Source organism: Carassius gibelio, chromosome A14 (genome assembly GCF_023724105.1).
Source record: "Carassius gibelio isolate Cgi1373 ecotype wild population from Czech Republic chromosome A14, carGib1.2-hapl.c, whole genome shotgun sequence".
Classification (NCBI taxonomy): Eukaryota; Metazoa; Chordata; class Actinopteri; order Cypriniformes; family Cyprinidae; genus Carassius; species Carassius gibelio.
In genome coordinates this window covers 8,076,143-8,099,242 of record NC_068384.1, presented here as the reverse complement: position 1 = coordinate 8,099,242, position 23,100 = coordinate 8,076,143, and the positions used below count along the sequence as shown (strand labels likewise).

The 23,100-nt window shown below is 41.1% G+C and overlaps 1 protein-coding gene across 5 annotated transcripts in view; it reads right to left on the bottom strand.

Annotated features, from left to right (window-relative positions):
• LOC128027412 (tripartite motif-containing protein 16-like) overlaps positions 1–16,201 on the bottom strand; it is a 110,837-nt gene extending 94,636 nt beyond the window's left edge. Inside the window, exons 1-5 of one of the 5 annotated variants that reach the window (XM_052615021.1) lie at positions 15,549–16,195; positions 8,638–8,733; positions 8,325–8,558; positions 7,720–7,879; positions 7,532–7,579 (exon numbers count right to left, since the gene is read on the bottom strand). In XM_052615021.1, the coding sequence (XP_052470981.1) occupies positions 7,532–7,579; positions 7,720–7,879; positions 8,325–8,558; positions 8,638–8,733; positions 15,549–16,127 (1,117 nt within the window). In that variant the 5' untranslated portion in view covers positions 16,128–16,195. Of the gene's footprint in view, positions 1–7,531; positions 7,580–7,719; positions 7,880–8,324; positions 8,559–8,637; positions 8,734–15,548 lie in introns of all 5 variants that reach the window. The other 4 variants (XM_052615022.1, XM_052615023.1, XM_052615024.1 and 1 more) reach the window with 4 other exon arrangements.
• Between the last annotated feature and the right edge of the window lie 6,899 nt (positions 16,202–23,100).

The following is a 23,100-nucleotide window of genomic DNA, read 5'->3' as shown; positions in this document are numbered from 1 at the left end:
AGAGAGAGAGAGACAGAGAGATCATGTATACAGATCTCCTTACATTAAATATGCACAACCTTATCAAACTTTATTTTCAAAATATTGTTTATTTTAGTTCTGATGTTTAAAAACGTAATATATTGTAGGAACAGCAGGCTTAAAATTTGAGAAAATGGCAAAAATTAAATGTATATAAAAATAATTTGACTTTTTTATTTTATTTTGATTATCTATGGTTTAGATTTTTCTTCGTGCATTATCCTTTACACAATTATTTTCTATGTTGTAGCGAAAGTAATCTGTAAATCTTACATAAGAATATATTTATTCTGACTTTTATTTCACTGACAGAAGTTCAGCTGCAGTATTAAAGTAATGATGAGAAAAGAAAAAGAGACTCTATAACATCTCACTGATACGGATTCATCATGCAGCTCAAAGCATCATGGGTAGAATCTCTCGTCAGTCTATTCTGATTCATCAACACAGTTTCACTGATGATCCAGACCAAACCAAAAACCCAGGATAGAGCGTCTGAGTGAATGTGGTCTGGACTGTGTGGATGAGGCTCATTGTGTCAGAGACGCTGTAGAAGGACAGAGTTCCTGCTCCGTGATCCACAAACACTCCTATTCTACTGACATCATCATCATCATCATCATCATCCTCCTCCTCCTCATCATCCTCTTCCTCCTTATCATCATCATCATCATCTTCATCAAACACTCCTATTCTCCTGCTGATGGGCTTCACAGAGAGATCAGTCTTTATCTTATTGTGTCTGAATGAGTATCTGAATGGAGAGCAGATCAAACTCCAGGACTGATCATTAGATCCAAACATACACTCAATACCTCCCTTCCTGCTGATGCTCTTATATGACACTGATATATACACACCATCATTTCCTCTCCACTCAATCTCCCAGTAACAGCGTCCACACACACTCTCTCTACACAACACCTGACGCACATCATCAAATCTGTCTGGATGATCAGGATACCACTGATCTGTGCGAGTGTTAGTAATCACTGTGTTGTTCTCAGACAGATGGAGGAGTTTATTCACTGTGTTCAGATCCAGAGTGAACTGATGGGAATCTGATGGAGATAAAACACATCAGAATCAGGAATTATGAATCTGTTTGATCTTTTCATGTTCAGTGTATCATCAGTGTCTCAGTACAGATGAACAAATTCACAAAACATTCTTAAAAAAAATTTCTTCTTAACAGCCTTTTTTTTCTTATTTTCTAAAACGAATAATATTTTATGTATTGTATTTTGGGTTGTAGTTTTCTGAAGTGACACAGATGACTGATAATGTAACCAATAATGTGTCATGATTGTGTGTAACACAACGTTTTGCTGGAATACAGTAACAGCTTCACAAAAATGAGTCAGATAGGGAGCTCATTTATAATTTTAGTCTATAAATACAGCATATTCTTGGCAGTAAAAAAGGGCAGTATTCAGCACATATAAATATGGCATACACAAGATACATTTACTTTAGCAGAGCACACACATATGTTTAGATAATACAAAAAAAAAAAGATATTTTTTTTAACTTTAATAGCTAGACATCTTCTATTGTGTAAATGGAAGGACAAATCTCCACATAATTTCAGTCACTGGATAAAAGATCCATTTCTCGCTGTTTGGCAGCCTAATGTGTAAAATTGTAATATTTGTTGTTTGATTTTGTAATTTTTCCCCTACTTATTTATTTTATTGTTGTATAATGTACATACTAGAGGTTGAATGACATGTAACACCTTTCCATTAAGTTTAAGTGCATACAAGAAATAAGGGACCAACCAGACCAATCTCACTCATGAGTCAAATGTATTAAACATAGTCACACCAAACATTCATTAATCAACATAACACAATTCTACATCAAACAGGTAGAACCAGTGGATAAGAAATAGTCCATCACATAAAGCACAGTCCTTGGTTTCTCCTCTATTAGGACCCTAAGCTTTTCTCAGTCTTTGTTGAATATGAATAGAGAAAACAGTACTTAAAGGGGGGGGGGGGGGGGTGAAATGCTGGTTTTCACTCAATCTCCTGTTAATCTTGAGTACCTATAGAGTAGTACTGCATCCTTCATAACTCCAAAAAGTCTTTAGTTTTATTATATTCATAAGAGAAAGATAGTCTTTACCGATTTTTCCCGGAAAAACCCGAGCGCCTGGAGGCGTGGCGTGTGGGCGGAGATAAATAATCACGAGCGCGAATATGCTTTTGCGTTGAGAGCGTTTGGAAGCTGTGACAGCTGTGGAGGCTGAAACTGAACGAGAGCAGCAGCAGCAACGACTCGCTCCGAGCGGGGCTCGAACCCGGGTCTCCGATGGGAGGCGGATGCACTAACAAGGAGGCAGAGATATTTGAAGCAGTTTTACTCACCGCCTGTGGTTCCAACACACAATCGTGACCCTTTTTCGTTGGGATTGCATCATCCTTAAGAAATAAACGATGTGCAAATCCGTCGTCAAACTGGGCTTTGTTTGTAAAACAAGCATCTTCGAAATGCAGGGAACAAACACAAACACTTACACAACTCCGTTGATGCTCTGTAAAAATAAACTCCATCCACTGGTCCCTTAATGCTGTTTCTCTTTTGGTAATCTGTGCAGGGTTGTCTTGCCCTGGCAACCAAAAACACACTCCTTTTGTGACATTTGGCGATGCTCTCGCTCTGATCAGTGAAGTCTGTTGTGCTCTCAGTGCTCTGCTATACGGGAGCGCGCTCTTCCGGCAGAAGTGCCTCAGGACACATATAAGGAAATTCCGCTCCATCTAACGTCACACAGAGCCATACTCGAAAAAAACTTTCCCAAACTTGTGACAAACCGGAAGGAGTATTTTTGGAACAGAAATACTCCTTCAAACGTACAACTTAATTTTTGAAACTTTGTCCATGTTTAGCATGGGAATCCAACACTTTAACAGTGTAAAAAACTCAGTATGCATGAAATAGCATTTCAACCCCCCTTTAAGTGGCAAGATGATCCACAGCAGAGTTCAATTGTCAGAGAGCTTTGCCATGCTTGAAGGGAAAGTTTGACTTGCAACAGGCAACAGTCGAGTACTAAATGGAAATCACTCTTAGTTCAAACAAACACCACCATGTGCTAGTAACATAAATTGTTAACCAAAATAGAAACAATGACACTTAGCTTAGAACTCTAAAGTTCCTCAACCAGGGTAAATAAAAAAAGGCCACAACCACCATGAGGAAAGCCTCTCCTTCCAGAGAAAGAACAAACTTCCTGCCATTTCTTCTTCTTCTTTTAATGGCGATTAACTCTAAAGGAGCATTATCGCCACCTACTGTGTTGGATGGCAAATTAATGTTTGTATGGTGATAAGTGAAGTGACATTCAGCCAAGTATGGTGACCCATACTCAGAATTTGTGCTCTGCATTTAACCCATCCGAAATGCACACACACAGAGCAGTGAACACACACACACACACTGTGAGCACACACCCGGAGCAGTGTTCATCATTTATGCTGCGGCGCCCGGGGAGCAGTTGGGGGTTCGATGCCTTGCTCAAGGGCACCTAAGTCGTGGTATTGAAGGTGGAGAGAGGACTAAGTCTGAAGTTTAAAACTATTTCCTCTTCCTTCTTTCACAAATGGACCATTAAATATGTTTCCTTGTTGAACCCTACTCTATCATCCCACATACATCATCATTATATCATACCTGCAATAGAGGTTTCATTGAGCTTCATCTGGCGCTGCGTGTTCTCCTCCATTTCTCTTTCTTTGTCTCCATAAATAGGCCTACTAATTCACCTCAAATGGAGCGCCCCTTAATGCTCAGGTGAGTAATAATGGTACATACACTGGAGAAAACTACTGGTATATATATTAGTAACAGGAGAACTGTTACATACCCCTCTCATCAGAAAAAAAAAAAAGTGTTTAAACAGCACCATAAAACTTTTTCATTTTTTCTTAATGAAAAAAGTTTCAACTCGCTTTGAATCATCAAACATTACTTCCTGGTAGTTCACATTGTTTAACTTCTTCAGAATTTCTGCTGGACCTAGCCATTTCTGTGCTAATTTATCCATATACGAGTCTGCAGCCCGAGACAGAGGGTGAGGACGTATCCAGACCAAGTCTCCTTCATCGAATAATTCAAGCTTCCTTCTTCGGTTAAAGGGGGGGTGAAATGCTCGTTTTCACTCAATCTCCTGTTAATCTTGAGTACCTATAGTAGTATTGCATCCTTCATAACTCCATAAAGTCTTTAGTTTTATTATATTCATAAGAGAAAGATAGTCTGTACCGATTTTTCCCGGAAAAACACGACAGGCTGGAGGCGTGGCGTGTGGGCGGAGCTAAAGAATCACGAGCGCCAGTAGGCTTTTGAGTTGAGAGTGTCTGGAAGCTGTGACATTACCGTGAGGAAAAAACCAACCAAAACAAACCATGGCTAACAGTCAGATTCAGTGTATATTTGTGATCCAGAATCAGATCCAGAGGCTGAAACTGAACAAGAGCAGCAGCAGCAACGACGTCTCTATGTGGTATGTACTGAAACTGTATATATTTGCTTAGCGGTTTTGGAAAATGACTAAGTTCCACTTTATGTCGTATTTTTTATTTTTTTTTAAGCTGTACATGTGGAAAGTGCAGTTTGATGACAACATCGCATGTTGTTTACTTGATGTGCTTACGCGCTGATAGCTAAGTTAACAACACAGAGATATTTGAAGCAGTTTTACTCACCGCCTGCGGTTCCAACACACGATCGTGACCCTTTTTCGTTGGGACTGCATCATCCTTAAGAAATAAACGATGAGCAAATCCAGCGTCAAACTGGGCATCTTCGAAATGCAGGGAACAAACACAAACACTTGCACAACTCCGTTGATGCTCTGTAAAAATAAACTCCATCCACTGGTCCCTTAATGCTGTTTCTCTTTTGGTAATCTGTGCAGGGTTGTCTTGCCCTGGCAACCAAAAACACACTTCTTTTGTGACTTTTCGCGACGCTCTCGCTCTGATCAGTGAAGTCTGTTGTGCTCTCAGTGCTCTGCTATACGGGAGCGAGCGCTCTTCCGGCAGAAGTGCCTCAGGACACATATAAGGAAATTCCGCTGCATTTAACGTCACAAAGAGCCATACTCGGAAAAAAAAAAAGTTCCGAAACTTGTGACAAACCGGAAGGAGTATTTTTGAAACAAAAATACTCCTTCAAACGTACAACTTAATTTTTGAAACTTCTTTTTGATTTTGATTTTTGATTCTGTGTGTGAGTGATCTGTGCATGACGTACGAGCTGCTGTCTGTAGTCTATGTGTGTGCGTTACAGTGCAGCAGCACATTAGATTAGAACAGCGGTTAACTTACCTGTACAATAAGCTGTTTAGAATGAGCATTCTCCCATTCAGTTTCGACCATCTAGTAATATAATCACGCATGTTTTGTGGACCTTTCGGAGTATACATTTATTTGTCATTTTAACTGTTTGGAAACGGTGCGTAAATGTGGAAGTCCTTCAAACATTTATTATCCTGTTGCGCCCTCTATAGGACTGGCAACTAGTCGATGTCAAGCTTTTAAAGCGTCTTATCAGAGCATTGAAGTTGACTAGTCGAATAGTCGGTGCCAACCCTAGTACTTACATTAACCAGTGCTGATCATATAATTTGAAAATCATCAAAAATTTGATTTATTTCACTAAGTCCATTCAAAAAGTTAAACTTGTATATTATATTATTTCATTAAGCACAGACTGATATATTTCAAATGTTTATTTCTTTTAATTTTCATGATTAGAACAGGCAACTAAGGAAAATCCCAAATTCAGTATCTCAAAAAATGTGAATATTGTGAAAAGGTTCAATATTGAAGACACCTGATGCCACACTGTAATCAGATAATTAACTCAAAACACCTGCAAAGCCTTTAAATGTTCTCTCAGTCTAGTTCTGTAGTCTACACAATCATGGGGAAGACTGCTAAAAATATATATCTATGCAAATTGTATAATATCCAAGGTACACATTTCAAGTAATTGCTCAGTTAATTCTCATATTGTATTTTCAGAAAGTTTTGAAATATTTGTCTTCTCCCCAAATGTGTCACTACCAAATCACATTAATAATATTTTAATTAGAAGGGTTATATTGACCTATAAAAAATTGCTTCCATCTACAATTTAAATATATATTTTTGCTATTTTATTACATTTTATTCAGAGGTAAATCAATAATAATTTAATTTTTTAACATTATTTAATGTGTTATTTATGCTGTTTGTTTCTATTCTGAATCAAATTTTTCTTTGTAAAAGGCATAAAGTTAAGCATACTGATTTCAAAGTTAAGGGTTAATTAGTTTGAATATATATTAAACCAAACACTATCATAACATCTTACTTGATAATTCAGTATACTTTTTATTTATTTATTTCATGTTTAGGGCATAACTGCACATTTTGGGCATAACTTGCATAACATACTAAAATACAAAAAAACTGCATAACTGTACTAACATTTCGTTTATTTCCCCCAAATATGAGGATTATGTGTTCCCTTTTGTCACAACTGAAACGTTGTGTGACAATGATGAAATTTTTCAGTCGTGACTGTTCGTGACTACTGAAACTCCATCAAATGTTAGAAATAGTGATAATTTTAGATTATTTTGAACTAGATCAAATATGCTAATCAGCAAATGGTTAGCTAGCACAGTTCTGAACAGATTTACACACATAAAAATTTAATGATATGGAATAACACCCAACAAAGTGTGCTTAACTGTAGAAAAAAAGTGTTTGGTAGTGACGTTCCTTAAAGTTACACACAGATTTTCAGACTTTTGAGCACATTTACCTCAAAATGATAGGCCCTATCTACTGACCTTGTAGCTATTAAAGAGAGGGGCACATAAATATTTACTGATAATAAATGTAGGTGTGTAGTTAATTTCTGTCTAAGCCTATGTTATTGAAAATGCTGAAAACATTTTTAAAAACAACATTGGAATTTTTTTTTCAAATTTAGGGGTTAGGGTTCGGGACTGCCACCTCCCAACTGAAAGTATCCAATAAATGATGATTTCATATATATTAAGCTTTCTGATATTTTAAAAAATATTTTGGGTTTCAATAAATAATAGAAGAATCTTAGTAAACTTCTAAGTTTGAATACTCAAATGCTTTTTAAATGTGTTTTCTGGGTGTGGGATGGCAGTTTGCACCAATTCTGTAGAATGGCCTATATATTTAATAATAGTAATAATAATATATAATAATATTTTATAGAATAGATAAAGAATGTGCATAATATCATGTATAATTATGACACATCATTTGTTTTGTTTTTCATCCCTTTTTTAAAATTGTTGTTATATTATGAAACATATTAAAAAAATGACTTTGAACAAAAAAGTGACTGTTCAAAAACACAATGCATTATTATGTGAAGCCACATGCCCATCCAGCTGGACACAACAGAAATATTGTGCATGCTTATCTTTTTTGTTTTTCTGAGTTTTCTGCTGGTTTTCTTACGGACTTACATTGTAGGAAGTCGTTCCTGGTCCAGAGATCAATGCTGGTGAATGGGACTGTGGAAATCAACAGACATGAACAGTGTGATTCTCATGATCCTGTATCTATTTCTAACACATTTCTAATATGATGTTCTCCATGATATGAGATGATGATGGACTGGTTTCTGAGAGCAGATGAATCTCCAGGACTTTACCTCTGTCTGAGATCTTCTTTAGCTGCTCTTTGCAGAAATCCTCCAGTTTGTCTCTCAGCTGATGGACAGATTCTCTCAGATCATCAGAAGAGAAGAGAGAACTGAAGAGATCATCATTTACGTCTGTAGATTCAGGAGGAGCTGAGAGAGACTGGAAACTCTACAGAAAACAGAAATCAAACTTATCAGCTCCACACTTCACTCAATAACCTTCAGGAACATCAGATTTGATCTTTAGTAACTCTCCTCAATCCAGCACTTTCACAACATCAGCTTCATTCTTCTCATATTCATTTAATCACATTAGAGCTACAGATTCATTTCTAACAGCTCTAGCACATCAATGGAGACTCATTGTAGAGTTGAGTAGATTTGCTCAGGAAAAGCAGCTCAAAGGTTTTGATCAGATTGACCACTTAAGAGTGGTTAGAGACCCAGACTTGAAAGCATTTGTAAGCGGCGTCTCTTTCAGAAGAAGATGATCAGATGAGAGTCTGACTGATGATTATATAATAAGACACTCATGAACTGTTTCTCTGTGAGTCTCTGTCACAGCAGGATCTGCTCAAATCCACTATGATCCTGTTCTTCTAGATCTGTGTTACCTGCAGGAACTGGATGTGATCCTGTGTGTGTGAAAGCTGCTCCAGCTCAGCGTCTCTCCTCCTCAGATCATTGATCTCCTGCTCCAGTCGCTCCAGTCGTTCTTCAGCTCGACTCACTGCAGTCTTTTCCTGATCTCTGATCAGTCGTATCAGCTCAGAGCGGCTTCTCTCAATGGAGCGGATGAGCTCAGTAAAGATCCTCTCACTGTCCTCCACTGCTGTCTGTGCAGAGCGCTGTTAGGACACACAGTGATTCAGCTTCAGTGAGTCTGAACTGAGACGGAGACAAACTTCTCTTCTTCTCCAGACTCACCTTATGAGACTCCACAGTCTCTCTCAGCTGCTGGAGATCTTTCTCTCTCTGCTGGATTCTCTGCTGGAGCGTCTTCTGAGTCTCCATCAGCTGCTTCTGCAGGACAAACAGATGATCGTCAATCTCACAGAAAACTACTGACACTAAATGTAATTATCTATGAAGATTCGGGAGGAGCACGTCAGATACTTAGCCTAATCATCACAGGTGGACCACAATCAAGTAATCAATCCCACAGTATAAATATCGCTGACTTACCTCTATCCATTGACGGTTTATCAGCATGCTGGTTCGCTTCGTCAGTCACCTTATCACAGACCCAATTTTCGTACCAACGAAGAGCGCTAAACAGGGGATTTATAAGACCTGTTGCTTTTGCCGGACCCGAGATCATTTCTACCCAGCCAAACACGGCCGTTGAGCAGCATTAAGCGTCATCGCGACAGCTGCTATCCTCGCCAAGCCACACATCGTGGCCAATACACCGTGCAACTCCGAGCTCGTCTTGCTCGATACACGATCGTGCCGCCTGAGACCGAGCTCTCGTAGAGCGCTGGATTGCAGCAGAAAGAATCCAACCACGGCTCAGTGTTTCACCACGGCGTTCCGGCCGAGTGGCAGTGTGAGGCCGCTTCCTCTAGCGGCGCAGACTAATACATTTCCAGGCGAAGACGCTAAAAAACAGGTTCTTCTTTTTCTTCATTGGATTTTTACGGCAGTTCGCATTCAAAGTGTTGCATCTAAAAGCAGTTTTGCGGCTAAAGTTTTGTTAAACTACGTCTTGTTGTAGTTCTGTCTTCTTCCAGTAGCGTTTTATGGCGGTTTTGGCAAACCAACGTAAAGGTGCATTACCGCCACCCGCTGATCCGGGGTGTGGATCCCGCATAGATTTGGACTACAGATCCACCGTTCCGTCGGATGATGATGCCACTTTTAACCACGAAGCCAAAGGCATTAGGTTAGATTATCGTAATGCCTTGTTCTCAGGCCTTCCAGCTAAATCGTTGAGCAAGCTTCAGTATTCTGCCGCACGCTTGTACTTCTCCTCGCGAACACATTACCGGTTCTTTCACAATTACACGGCTTCCCGTAAACGTGAGAATTGATTTTAAAATTTCTATCTTAACATACTAGGCACTTCATGGGACTGCACCTGAGCATCTTTGTGAACTCATCAGTCCTTATATTCCATCACGCTCTCTTCGCTCTACTAACTCTTTCACTTCACCAGCCATAATGTGAGCTAAAGACCATGGAGCAAAGAGCCTTTTCACATGAAGCCCCTAAGCTATGGAATGTACTTCTTCTGCACGTCAGATATGCACCTATGTTGGGTCACAAGTCACATTTATTCAAGACTGTCTGTCTTTAATGAATTGTTGTATTGCTTTTGGCGTTTGTTTCTACAAATAAAATGCATTCTTATTATTATTTATTATTATTGTTACATTCGCCTTACCGCGCACGTTTAAACCTCGCCGAAATGATACAGACATAAGTTCAAAAAAAAAAACAAAAAAAAAAAACTTAAGTCTCTGGATAAAAGCGCCTGCTAAATGCTTAATTTAATTTTAAAATTTTAATTTCCATGCAAGTCTCCTGGTAGGACCAAATCATTTAGGGACCTATTTTACCATTCACTGGCGTGATCACTCAAAATTAATCTAAAACGCATCTGCCCTCGTGTTTAGATGCAGGATAGCAAGCGTGAGTAAAATTACCATCGCCTTTTAAGGACCGTAATACGAAAAAACCGGAAAGTAAATCTCTTTAGAAACCACTTGGAAGCGAATAGCACATAACTGCTGTTAACCCATTTGCTGCAAGCATCGCCAATGCCCCCAGTCTACGTTTCATTTTTACAGCACGTTAAACATCACTCTCTTACTTGATCTGGATAAACCGCGCATCAATTGAAGTCCAAAGACTTTGGCTTTTATATTTGACCAATATTTCGATAAAACATAATTCCAGTGATTAATTTTCCATCATGTCAGGAAAACTATTCCTATTCCTGAACGGTAAACGTCAAAGTGTAAGCTCATGGACAAATGTTGATCATGGATCTAGTCAGAAAGAATCATGAACAGAAACATCTTTATTTTGGGTATATAATTTCTGCCTCCATGCCAAAAATGGGGGGTGTCTGGTAAGGGGTTAACGTTACTGCTATAATCATGTCTTTCGGTACAACGCCTTAAAAAGACTAAACATGCTCAATCGTTTCCAAAAGCCTCTGTTTCCACAGTCCATAATACAACGTGAAAACAGCGTTCCAAACGTATCCGCTCGGGAGTCCGTCTAAAGAGCCCGGAGGCCAAATGAGAGGAAAGATGCTTTTCCAACAGGAACATAATAAGGTGGACAAGGCCTGAGGAATTGTCAAATCAGGCAACAAATTGCTAAGCTGGTAACACAGTAGGCTACCCATCCATTTTTAGCTTGCCCCATCAAATATTACTAACACTTTTTACTCTTCCCACAGCCAACATCTACAGCAGCCGAAGCAAATAGTCTTTTATGTACCTCCTCACTGCCGCAGCAGTGTCTGCTCCCGCAGAAGCCTTTCCTGTACCTCCCCACCGCCACTGCAGTGTCTGCTCCCGCAGGAGCCTTTCCTGCATCTCCCCACCGCCGCTGCAGTGTCTGCTCCCACAGGAGCCTTTCCTGTATCTCCCCACCGCCGCTGCAGTGTCTGCTCCCGCAGGAGCCTTTCCTGTACCTCCCCACCGCCACTGCAGTGTCTGCTCCCGCAGGAGCCTTTCCTGTATCTCCCCACCGCCGCTGCAGTGTCTGCTCCCGCCGGAGCCTTTCCCGTATCTCCCCACTGCCGCTGCAGTGTCTGCTCCCGCAGGAGCCTTTCCCTTATCTCCCCACTGCCGCAACAGTGTCTGCCCCCGCAGGAGACTTTCCTATACCTCCTCACTGCCGCGCAGTGACTGCCCCCGCAGGAGCCTTCCTACACCTCCTCACTGCCGCGCAGTATCTGCTCCCGCAGGAGCCTTTCCTATACCTCCTCACTGCCGCGCAGTGTCTGCTCCCGCAGGAGCCTTTCCTATACCTCCACACTGCCGTAGCAGCCCCACTGCTGTAGCAGCGTCTGCTCCCGCAGGAGCCTTCCCTACACCTAAATATATATATATAAAAAAAATAAATAAATAAATAAAAATAAAAAAATAAAAATAAATAAATACCACACATCACCTCTGCCTAAAGGCATGCAATGCATCCGAGCTTGCGGTGATAGCATCATGTATCGACAATAGCCAAGACGATATTAGGCCTATTTTCCAACCAACGTTTTTATAATAATCATTAGGCGGCCTACCTTAAATCGGCTATCAAACTGCTCCGTTATCCCATCTCAGCACTGCATTTCCCGCTCGCCCGTGCTCTCAAAGGATGATGTGAGCCCGTAGGTTAAAAAAAAAAAAAAAAAAAAAAAATTCACTGGACAAGCGAGATGACCGTAGTGCCGACTACATGACCTAGCAGTATTTAAATATAGTACTTATACTTAATACCAGTGTATCAGTACGTCCGAAAGTATATATTTTTTGATTATTGGTGATTCCATAGGCTCTTTTCGTGCACCTGCATGGTCAAAATGGTAAATAGTAAGCTCAGAAAGTATAAAGAATCTTTCTCTTACTCCACCCATGCACGATTACATCGTCGATATGTACCATCGATCTCACGTGCTGACAATGACCACATTGCCGATACATGGCACCTATTTGGGGTACACTGGCACAGGAAATCCAATTTATTTTTGCACTCTTAATTTCGGATACTATGACTGCACCAAGATTTTTTCGGACTCATTATCGGAAGCAGCTCATTGGATTTGCTAAACAATTATTCAAGTAAGCCTCACAGCGTCTACCCTCGTAGACAAATAAATCTTTAGTATCGAACTCCCTGCCAGGCCCTGCAAGAGGGCTCCCGGTTGAACCAACCTTTGCCTTCTCCATTCAACTATCAGCAAAGCTTACTCGTTTGACATCGCAAGTATTACAATCCTGCCAGATGCTTTCCCACTTAATCAATCTTGGACTTTCCATCCGACCTCCAGCGAAGCTTACCCGATTAAAATAGGCCGATTAACCAAAAAAAAAAAAAAAAAAAAAAAAACATTTACCTATCGAACACCAATGAGTACATTGCAGCCCAAACAAATTTTCCCTTCGATGGCAAGATGTACCCATCCAATACCGCAAGTTACGCTTTCGTCGAACACTAACGAGCTCTTCGCAGATAAAACAATCTCAATTTTCCCTCCGATGGCTGGAGAGACTACCCATCTGGTGTCGCAATTTTAATAAATATAATAAATAAAAATAAAAATAAATATAGTAAATAAATAAATGATAAATAAAAAGACACCGGATGCTGGCCATAGCCTCCCGACCAGATAACCTTACCTTTTTCAATCCTATGGCCGGCAAGGCTTACCCGTTCGTTGCCAGGAGCTCACACTCCCTTCGGACGTAGGTGAAAGCCCCCGGCTACCTGCTTTTCCATTTCTGTCTTTCGTACGGAGAAGTTTACCCACCCAACGCATGGAGTCAAGGCTCCCATTGAACGTAGGCGAGAGCTTCCCGGCTAGACAACCTTACCTTTTCCGTCCTTTGGCCAGCGAGGCTTAACCGTTCTATCCGGGAGCTAAGCTCCTGTCGGACGAAGGTAAGAGCCTCCCGGCCGGACAACCTTTTCCGTCCTTCAGCCAGAGAGGTTTACCCGTTCGATTCCTGGAGCTAAGCTCCTATCGGACGTCAGTCCGAGCCTCCTGGCTAGACAACCTGACCTTTTCCACCCTTGGCCAGCGAGGCTTACCCGTCCGATGTGAGTGCTCCCATCGGACGCCGGCGACAGCCTCCTGGCCAGCCAACCACGACCCTACTGTGTGTTTCAGGTTACTAACCTACAAGCAAGCTGCTTAAATGCTGCAAGTACCTAACACACAATAAACTCTCCTTCCTTCCTATGGTCACCAAGGCTAAACCGTCTCTTGCCAGGAGTAGCAAACTCCCTTAAACGCCGACGACAGCCTAACGACCACGCAAACTTACCTTTTCCAACCTACGGCCTGCGAGGCTCACCCAGTTTGTCCCCGCCGGACGCTGGCAAGAGCCTCCTGGCCACCTATCGTTACCTTTTCTGTCCGCCATCCGGAGAGGCTTACCCGTTCGATGCGCGTGCTCCCTTCGGACGCCGGCGAGAGCCTCCCGGTTAGACAACCTTACCTTTTCCTTTTCTATGGTCAGCGAGGCTTACCCGTTCGATGTGTGTGCTCCCTTCGGACGCTGGCGAGAGCCTCCTGGTCAGACTTGCTTTACGTTTCCACCCTACGGTCGGCGAGGCTTACCCGTTCGATGTGTGTGCTCCCTTCGAACGTCGGCAACAGTCTCTCGGCCACACAACTTACCTTTCCATTTGACGGTAGGCGAGGCTTAACCGTCCGACGCCACGAGTCTCGTTCTCTCGCCAAATCCTGCAAAAAAAAAAAAAAAAAAAAAAAAGCTACCCTCAGCTACTCTCACATCTTTTAACCCCGTCTGGCGAGGCTTACCCATTCGATGTTCTGAGTTTGAGGCCCCATCGGATGCTGCGAGAGTCCTCCCAGTCGGGTTTTCCTTTCCAACCCTCCCCGTCCGCCGAGGCTTACCCGTCCGTCGAGTGCGCTCCCTTCAGACGTCTGGCGAGAGTCTCCCGGACGGGCCTATGCTTGCCAGCCGCAAGCGAATCTCATCCAGCCGATGCCGTGAGTCGGGATCTCCCTTCGGATGTTGCCAGAGTCCTCCTTGTCGGCTGGCCCAAAAGCTTTTTATCTGCCTAACCGAGAGGACCCAGACGTCCGTCATCCTGAGTCTCAATCTCCTGTCGGAGGCTTCATGGGCCCTCTCGGTCAGCGTTAGGCCCTTCACCCACTGAATAGCAGGGGCTATCAGCTAGTAGGGCCCGTACGCCGACACCGTGACCTATTCCGGTCGAGGCAACTCGGGTCCTCCCGGTCGGGCACCACAACCACGCCGCTCCTCCTCATCGGCCGGCAGGGCTCACCGATCCAACGCCAAAAAACTCCAGTTGAGCATCGGCCCGAGCCCTACCGACCGGGCGCCAACAACCACGTAGTTCACTAGCTGCAGCTGGTAGGGCCTACTCTCTCAACGCCCATGTCGCTCCCTCCGGAGTACGTAGGCCCTTCCAGCCTGCCAACGAGATAACTTCTCAGAAACCAAATCAGCCCCCGCCAGTACTCTGCTTTTTGGGGGGCATTCTTTAAACTGGCGGCTGTCCTCCTGTACATTTGCCTTTTTGGGGGGTACTCTAGCTTCGGGCAATTCCCGAGCTCGGAGCCCTTCCCCGGACAGCACGCCAAATACGCATACCATACCTCAGCTAATTATATGTAAGCGTGAACTAGTGAAATGTAATTATCTATGAAGATTCGGGAGGAGCGCGTCAGATACTTAGCCTAATCATCACAGGTGGACCACAATCAAGTAATCAATCCTACAGTATAAATATCGCTGACTTACCTCTATCCATTGACGGTTTATCAGCATCCCTCCTCCACCCCATCTCCTCACTCCAAGTTCACTTTACAATATACGGGGAAGGGGGGGTACTCTAGCTCCGGGCAATTCCCGAGCTCGGAGCCCTTCCCCGGACAGCACGCCAAATACGCATACCATACCTCAGCTAATTATATGTAAGCGTGAACTAGTGAAATTAGATTAAGGCACTTAAACGCTGCAAGTTTAAGTATTATAAAAGTTAAGCTGAAACAGACGTAGCGCTCCACACTGACAGTGTTTCTGTGTAGTTCAGCTGCAGCTCTACACAGGAAACAAACATACTATTGGATCACAGCACTGATCATTAAATTGATCACAAATTTTAAATACCTGTTTCTCTGTCCTCTGCTCTACGGCTGATACAATGTCATGGTTTTTATGTTCAATAACTGTACACATCATACATATACATTTCTGATCAGTGCGACAGAAAACCTCGAGGATCTTCTCATGTTTCTGGCAGATCATCTCCTGCAGTCGTCCAGTAGCTTCAGTCAGATTGTGTCTCTTTCCTCTAAAGAAACTCTCATGTTGTTCGAGGTGATTCTGACAGTAAGAGTTCAGACACACCAGACAGGACTTGACGGCTCTGTATTTTCTTCCAGTACAGACGTCACACTGCACATCTCCAGCTCCAGCGTAACTGTCATCAGAGAGTCTGGTCTTCTTCAGTTTCTCCACCACTTCAGCCAGCATGGTGTTTGTAGATAAAGCAGGTCTTGGACTGAAGGTCTGTCTGCACTGAGGACAGCTGTAGACTCTCTTCTGATCCTCCTGATCCCAGCAGTCTGTAATACAGATCTTACAGTAACTGTGTCCACAATGGATGGTCACTGGATCCTTCAGCAGATCCAGACACACTGCACATGTGAACTCCTTCTGATCCACTGAAATTCTGGTTTCTGCCATTTTACTGCTTGAATACAGAGACACAAACACACAACAGCTCAACTGCCCTTAGGTTTCTCTTTCTCTGAAATCAGGCGTTCCCTGTTTCCTGGTTCTGTGTTTGAGTCACGTGTGTAAAACAGGTGTGTCTGTGAGTCTGCAAAGCAGGTTCCTCATTCCTGCTCCTATAGAGTCACACACACTAACAATCATGTTGGGTTTGCATGTTTTATGGGGACGTTATAAGTGTAAAATTTTTCTGCAATCCAAGCTGTATTTTCCATGCCCATACCTTAACCCTACACCTAAACCTATACCCCTAATGCAAAACTATATATATACTGTATACAGTTGTTGCCAAAAGTTTTGAGAATTACATAAATATTGGAAATTTGAAAAGTTGCTGCTTAAGTTTTTATAATAGCAATTTGCATATACTCCAGAATGTTATGAAGAGTGATCAGATTAATTGCATAGTCCTTCTTTGCCATGAAAATGAACTTAATCCCAAAAAAACCTTTCCACTGCTTTTCTTTGCTGTCATTAAAGGACCTGATGAGATCATTTCAGTAATCGTAGTAAGATTGCACCTAAATCAACAATTTATAGGATCATCAAGAACTTCAAGGAAAGCGGTTAAATTCTTGTAAAGAAGGCTTCAGGGCGTCCAAGAAAATCCAGCAAGCGCCAGGATCATCTCCTAAAGAGGATTCAGCTGCGGGATCGGAGTGCCACCAGTGCAGAGCTTGTTCAGGAATGGCAGCAGGCAGGTGTGAGCTGCACGCACAGTGAGGCCAAGACTTTTGGAAGATGGCCTGGTGTCAAGAAGGGCAGCAAAGAAGCCTCTCCTCTCCTAAAAAAAAGCATCAGGGACAGATTGATCTTCTGCAGAAAGTATAGTGAATGGACTTCTAAGGACTGGGCCAAAGTAATATTCTCAGATGAAGCCCCTTTCCGATTGTTTGGGGCATCAGGAAAAATGCTTGTCCGGAGAAGAAAAGGTGAGCGCTATCATCAGTCCTGTGTCATGCCAACAGTAAAGCATCCTGACACCATTCATGTGTGGGGTTGCTTCTCATCCAAGGGAGTGGGCTCACTCACAATTCTGCACAAAAACACAGCCATGAATAAAGAATGGTACCAAAACACCTAAGTGGCTCGGGGATCAGAATGTTGAAATTTTGGGTCCATGTCCTGGAAACTCCCCAGATCTTAATCCCATTGAGAATTTGTGGTCAATCCTCAAGAGGCAGATGGACAAACAAAAACCCACTAATTCTGACAAACTCCAAAAAGTGATTATGAAAGAATGGGTTGCTATCAGTTAGGATTTGGCCCAGAAGATGATTGAGCGCATGCCCAGTCGGATCAGCCTCTCGCGTCGCTCAGCTGTGAATGATTTAAAAAATTGGTGCGTTCGACTTGGAAGCACAACCTCAGATGGTGGTATGATTCGCTCTTTTCCTGTTCTGTTTGTTTCAGGATCAAAAATACAACAAATGAAAGCGTTTATCTGTATTTCCAACGGATGAGAACTATGCATATACATTCATAAATCAGTCAATTTTGTATTTTATTATGAGATATTTAATTCTAATGTGATCAGTGACTCAAGTACTGATGGAACAATGATAAAACATTGATCAAAATTAAGATAAAATGTATAAAAAATGAATATCTTTTAAAAAGAGTTTTCCATAGCCCTAAATAACTTCTGTATGACCTGGCAATAAAATTCGAAAAAACGTGTGTCTAATGTAATTGGCTTAAGTGATTTGATTGCGGGTGCGGGTCGGGTGTCGGTTCTATTTTAAGCGGGTCGGGTCGGGTGCGGATTGTAATTAGTGCTGCTGTCGGAAAATGGGTCGAGTGCGGTTTTGAGCACTGCGGGTATGGTCAGGTGCAGATTTACAAAATTGGACCCGTGCAGCTCTCTGGCAGAGGTCCTGAAAAAGAAGGGCCAACACTGCAAATACTGACTCTTTGCATAAATATCATGTAATTGTCGATAAAAGCCTTTGAAACATATGAAGTGCTTGTAATTATATTTCAGTACATCATAGAAACAACGGAAACAAAGATCTAAAAGCAGTTTTAGCAGCAAACTTTTTGAAAACGAATATTTATGTAATTCTCAAAACTGCTCTATATACTGTGATGGGGAGTAAAGTTACTGGTAACAGCATAAAGTAATTTAATTACAAAATAAATGTACAGTAGTCCATTACAGTTTCTTAGAAAAAAATTGTAAATTACAGTACTAATGAAAATGTTAATGATTACAATGGGGGTTACATCTGAATTAATGTATTGATATTTACCATTTCTTGTTATGATTTAAATCTGTATTTAACCTCTGTGATGGCTTCAGCCACACAGTTACCCTTCGGTCACACATCACCCCAGTCCTTGCCATTGCCGTTTTATTATTTCACCTCCTTAGTTTGTTGCACTGATTATTATTTACAGTCATCTAAACTATGACATTTAAACAAAGAACACAATACATTTTTTTGATTTGGTTTATTTTGCTTTACCTTTACATTGATTTACAGGGAGTGCATTAATCATATGTTTCTTTGTGTTGAATTACCTGGACCTGTTCAGGACGGTCCCTTCCTGGTTGGGTGAAAGGAGTGGCTAAGGGCTGAGGAGACCTATTTCCGAGGGCCAGCTCATTAGGCCATACCATGTCTTACCATGTGTAATTTTGTCGTTAGTTAGCTCTTGATTTCCCAAGTGTTAGTTTGTTTACCCCTTCTATGTGAATTGGTTTTGTCAAGCCATTATATAAGCTTCCTTCCCTCCATCAATTCCTTCTACCTCTTCCTACTTACTCCAAGCACCCTGGGCTAATATGTGCGTGAGGCTGCCTCTGCAGACAGTTATACCCCCTCCTTCTCTTCCTTTCAATTCTTCAATCAAACCTTAGTTGACCTTATTCACTGCAGTCCCAATAACTGGCCCACCAAACTCTGCTGTATCGGAGCAATACCCCTTGTTCTAGTATAAACAGCCTCATACCCCTTAAGGAATACTCTGTGCACTACCACGGTACAGATTAAGTGATCACCATGATCAAAAACCTAAAAGGTGCGTGGCTGGCTAAAGGAGAAATCACTTCTGCCTTCAAAGTGATGCCTATTCTCCCAGATTCATGGCATTTATTCGGGATTTGCTGGTGCTGGAGGTTTTTTTCTCTGTATGTTTAACCATCTGATGTAAAAGTAGCCCCAAAATTTCCATTGCATAGATAAATGATTTAGTGCAAGTGAAATTATGTAAATATGTTAAATATGCTAATTATTTTGCTCTTATATATTATGAATAGTGAATCAGAATAGATAGATAGATAGATAGATAGATAGACAGACAGACAGACAGACAGACAGACAGACAGACAGACAGACAGACAGACAGACAGATAGATAGATAGATAGATAGACAGACAGACAGACAGACAGACAGACAGACAGACAGACAGATAGATAGATAGATAGATAGATAGATAGATAGATAGATAGATAGATAGATAGATAGATAGATAGTAGGCTTGGCATGGTTCAACTTTTTCAGTGTTCGGTTCAAGCACAAATAAATACATTCTCTGTGTCTCTGTAAAAACTGTAATAAGCTCTGGTCCCCTCCCTGCTTACCGTAGTGACGAGATGCATAGCAGATTGTCATCACTCAATGGCTGGATGTCTAAGTGGTACCCACAGCATAACATAGGTTTCATAGACAGTTGGATGGAACTTTTGGGGCAGACCTGACCTGTTGAAAAGAGATGCCACTCTTCTCTCTAGAAATATGGCAAATAGTCTTAGTGTTCATACTTGACTAACTGGGGCCCAGGTCAGGAAGCAGACAGACTGGCTAAACCGACCGTCTGCTAGCTGCCTCCCATCACAGAGGTCAGTTAATTCTCAGCACATAGTGACTCTTTCACCTAGATATCACACTATAGAGATTGTGTCTCATCCTCGAACTAGAAAATACAAAAAACTTCCAAACCAAGTTAAGATTAACAATTTAATTGAGGTTCAACAACAAAAAAAAAACAGATGCAATGGATAAACAAATGATAAAGCTCGGCTTATTGAATATCAGATCCCTTTCTACGAAAACACTTTTTGTAAATAATATGATCACTGATCATAATCTAGATGTACTCTGTTTGACAGAAACCTGGCTAAAACCTGATGATTACATTATTTTAAATGAGTCCACCCCCCAAGAATACTGTTATAAACATGATCCACATCTAAAGGGCAAAGGGGGAGGTGTTGCTTCTATTTATAATAATGCTTTATATAACATTATCCAGAGAAAGAAATGTTAATGATAAATCCCCTCTTATGTTTGTACTTGCTACTGTTTACAGGCCACCAGGGCCCCATACAGACTTTATTAAAGAGTTTGGTGATGTTACATAGGATTTAGTTCTGGCTGCAGATAAAGTTTAATAGTTGGTGATTTTAATATCCATGTTGATAATGAAAATGATGCATTAGGATCAGCATTTATAGACATTCTGCACTCTATTGGGGTTAGACAACACGTTTCAGACTCATTGTCGAAATCATACTCTAAATTTAATACTGTCACATGGAATTGATGTTGATAGTGTTGAAATTATGCAGCCAAGTTATGATATCTCAGATCATTATTTAGTTTTGTGCAAACTTCATATAGCCAAAATTGTAAATTCTACTTTTTGTTACAAGTATGGAAGTACCACCACGTCTACCACAAAAGACTGCTTTTTAAGTTATCTTCCTGATGTATCAAAATTCCTTAGCATATCCAAAACCTCAGAACATCTTTATGATGTAACAGAAACAATGGACATTCTCATTTATAGCATTTTAAATACAGTTGCTACTTTACGCTTAAGGAAGATTAAGGAAACCAGTATGACACCATGGTATAATGAGCATACTCACACTCTAAAGAGAGCAGCATGAAAAATGGAGCGCAGCTGAAGGAAAACAAAACTAGAGGTATTTCATATTGCTTGGTGGGAAAGTGACCTATCCTACAGAAAAGCATTAAAAACTGCTAGATCCGTTTACTTTTCTTCTCTTTTAGAAGAAAACAAACATAACCCCAGCTATTATTCAATGCAGTGGCTAAATTAACGAAAAATAAAGCCTCGACAAGTGTTGACACTTCCCAACATCACAGCAGTAATGACTTTATGAACTACTTTGCTTCTAAAATCGATACTATTAGAGATAAAATTCTAACCATTCAGCCGTCAGCTAGAGTATCGCATCAGACAGTGCACTAAAGATCTCCTGAGAAACAGTTCCACTCATTCTCTACTATAGGAGAGGAAGAATTGTATAAACTTGTTAAATCATCTAAACCAACAACATGTGCGTTAGACCCTATACCATCTAAGCTCCTAAAAGAGGTGCTTCCAGGAGTCATAGATCCTCTTCTGACTATTCTTAATTCCTCCTTGTCATTAGGATGTGTCCCCAAAACCTTGAAACTGGCTGTTATTAAGCCTCTCGTCAAAAAAATACAACTTGACCCCAAAGAACTAGTTAATTTTAGACCAATCTCGAATCTCCCTTTACTGTCCAAGATACTGGAAAAGGTGGTATCCTCACAATTATATTACTTCTAATAGAAAAATGGTATATGTGAGGATTTCCAGTCAGGATTTAGACCGTATCATAGTACTGAGACTGCTCTCCTTAGAGTTACAAATGACCTGCTCTTATCACCTGATCGTGGTTGTATGATATCTCTCTATTTGTTCTATTGGATCTTAGTGCTGCGTTTGACACAATTGACCACAACATTATTTTGCATAGACTTGAACACTTTGTTGGCATCAGTGGAAGTGCATTAGCATGGTTTAAATCGTATTTAAATGGCCGCCATCAATTCGTAGCAGTGAATGAAGAGGTATCATATCGATCTCAAATGCACTATGGAGTACCTCAAGGCTCAGTACTAGGGATGCTACTCTTCACTCTCTATATGTTACCCTTAATGGGAGATATCATCAGGAAACATGGTGTTAAGCTTTCACTGTGATGCTGATGATACTCAGCTTTATATTTATTTGCGGCCCGGTGAAACACACCAATTAAAAAAAAAAACTAATGGAATGCATAGTCGATATAAAAAACTGGATGATGAGTAATTCCTTAATGCCAAAATCTTGAAAAAAAAACAGAGGTGTTAATTATAGGACATATAAACTCTGCATGTAATAACCTAGAACAATGTCTAAGATTTGATGGCTGCTCTGTCAATTCTTCGTCATCAGTTATGAACCTAGATGTGCTATTTGATCTCAATCTTTCCTTAGAAAGCCACGTTTCTAGCATTTGTAAAACTGCATTTTTGCATCTCACAAATGTATCTAAATTACAGCCTATGCTCTCAATGTCAAATGCAGAAATGATAATCCATGCATTTATGATATTATTGTAATGCTTTATTAAGTTGGCTTGAGAAAGCCAACTTACTGAAATCCTATTTAAACTTCTTCTTCTTCTTCTTCTTCTTCTGACCCAAAATTTTGCAACTGCTACTCCTCCTAGAGCTTTAACTCTACAGACTCTAAACTCAGCCCAGCTCTTCAGCCTATACCCGCCGGATGTGCTATATCTTTTCTAACTGTCTCTATCTATCTATCTATCTATCTATCCTAAAAACATGCTAATCATGCTAAAATCATGCTAGCAACATGCTAGTCGCATGCTAGTCATGCTATAATTAACATCATGCTAATCATGCTAAAATCATGCTAGCAATTTACTAGCCGCAAGGTAGTCATGTTAGAAACAAGCTAGCAACATGCTAGTCACATGCTAGTCATGCTAGAAAAATGCTAGCAGCATGATAATCATGCTAGCAACATGCTATCAATATGCTAATCATGCTAGAAACATGCTAGCAACATGCTAATCATGGTAAAATCATGGTAGCAACATGGTAGTCACATGCTAATTATGCTAGCAACATGTTA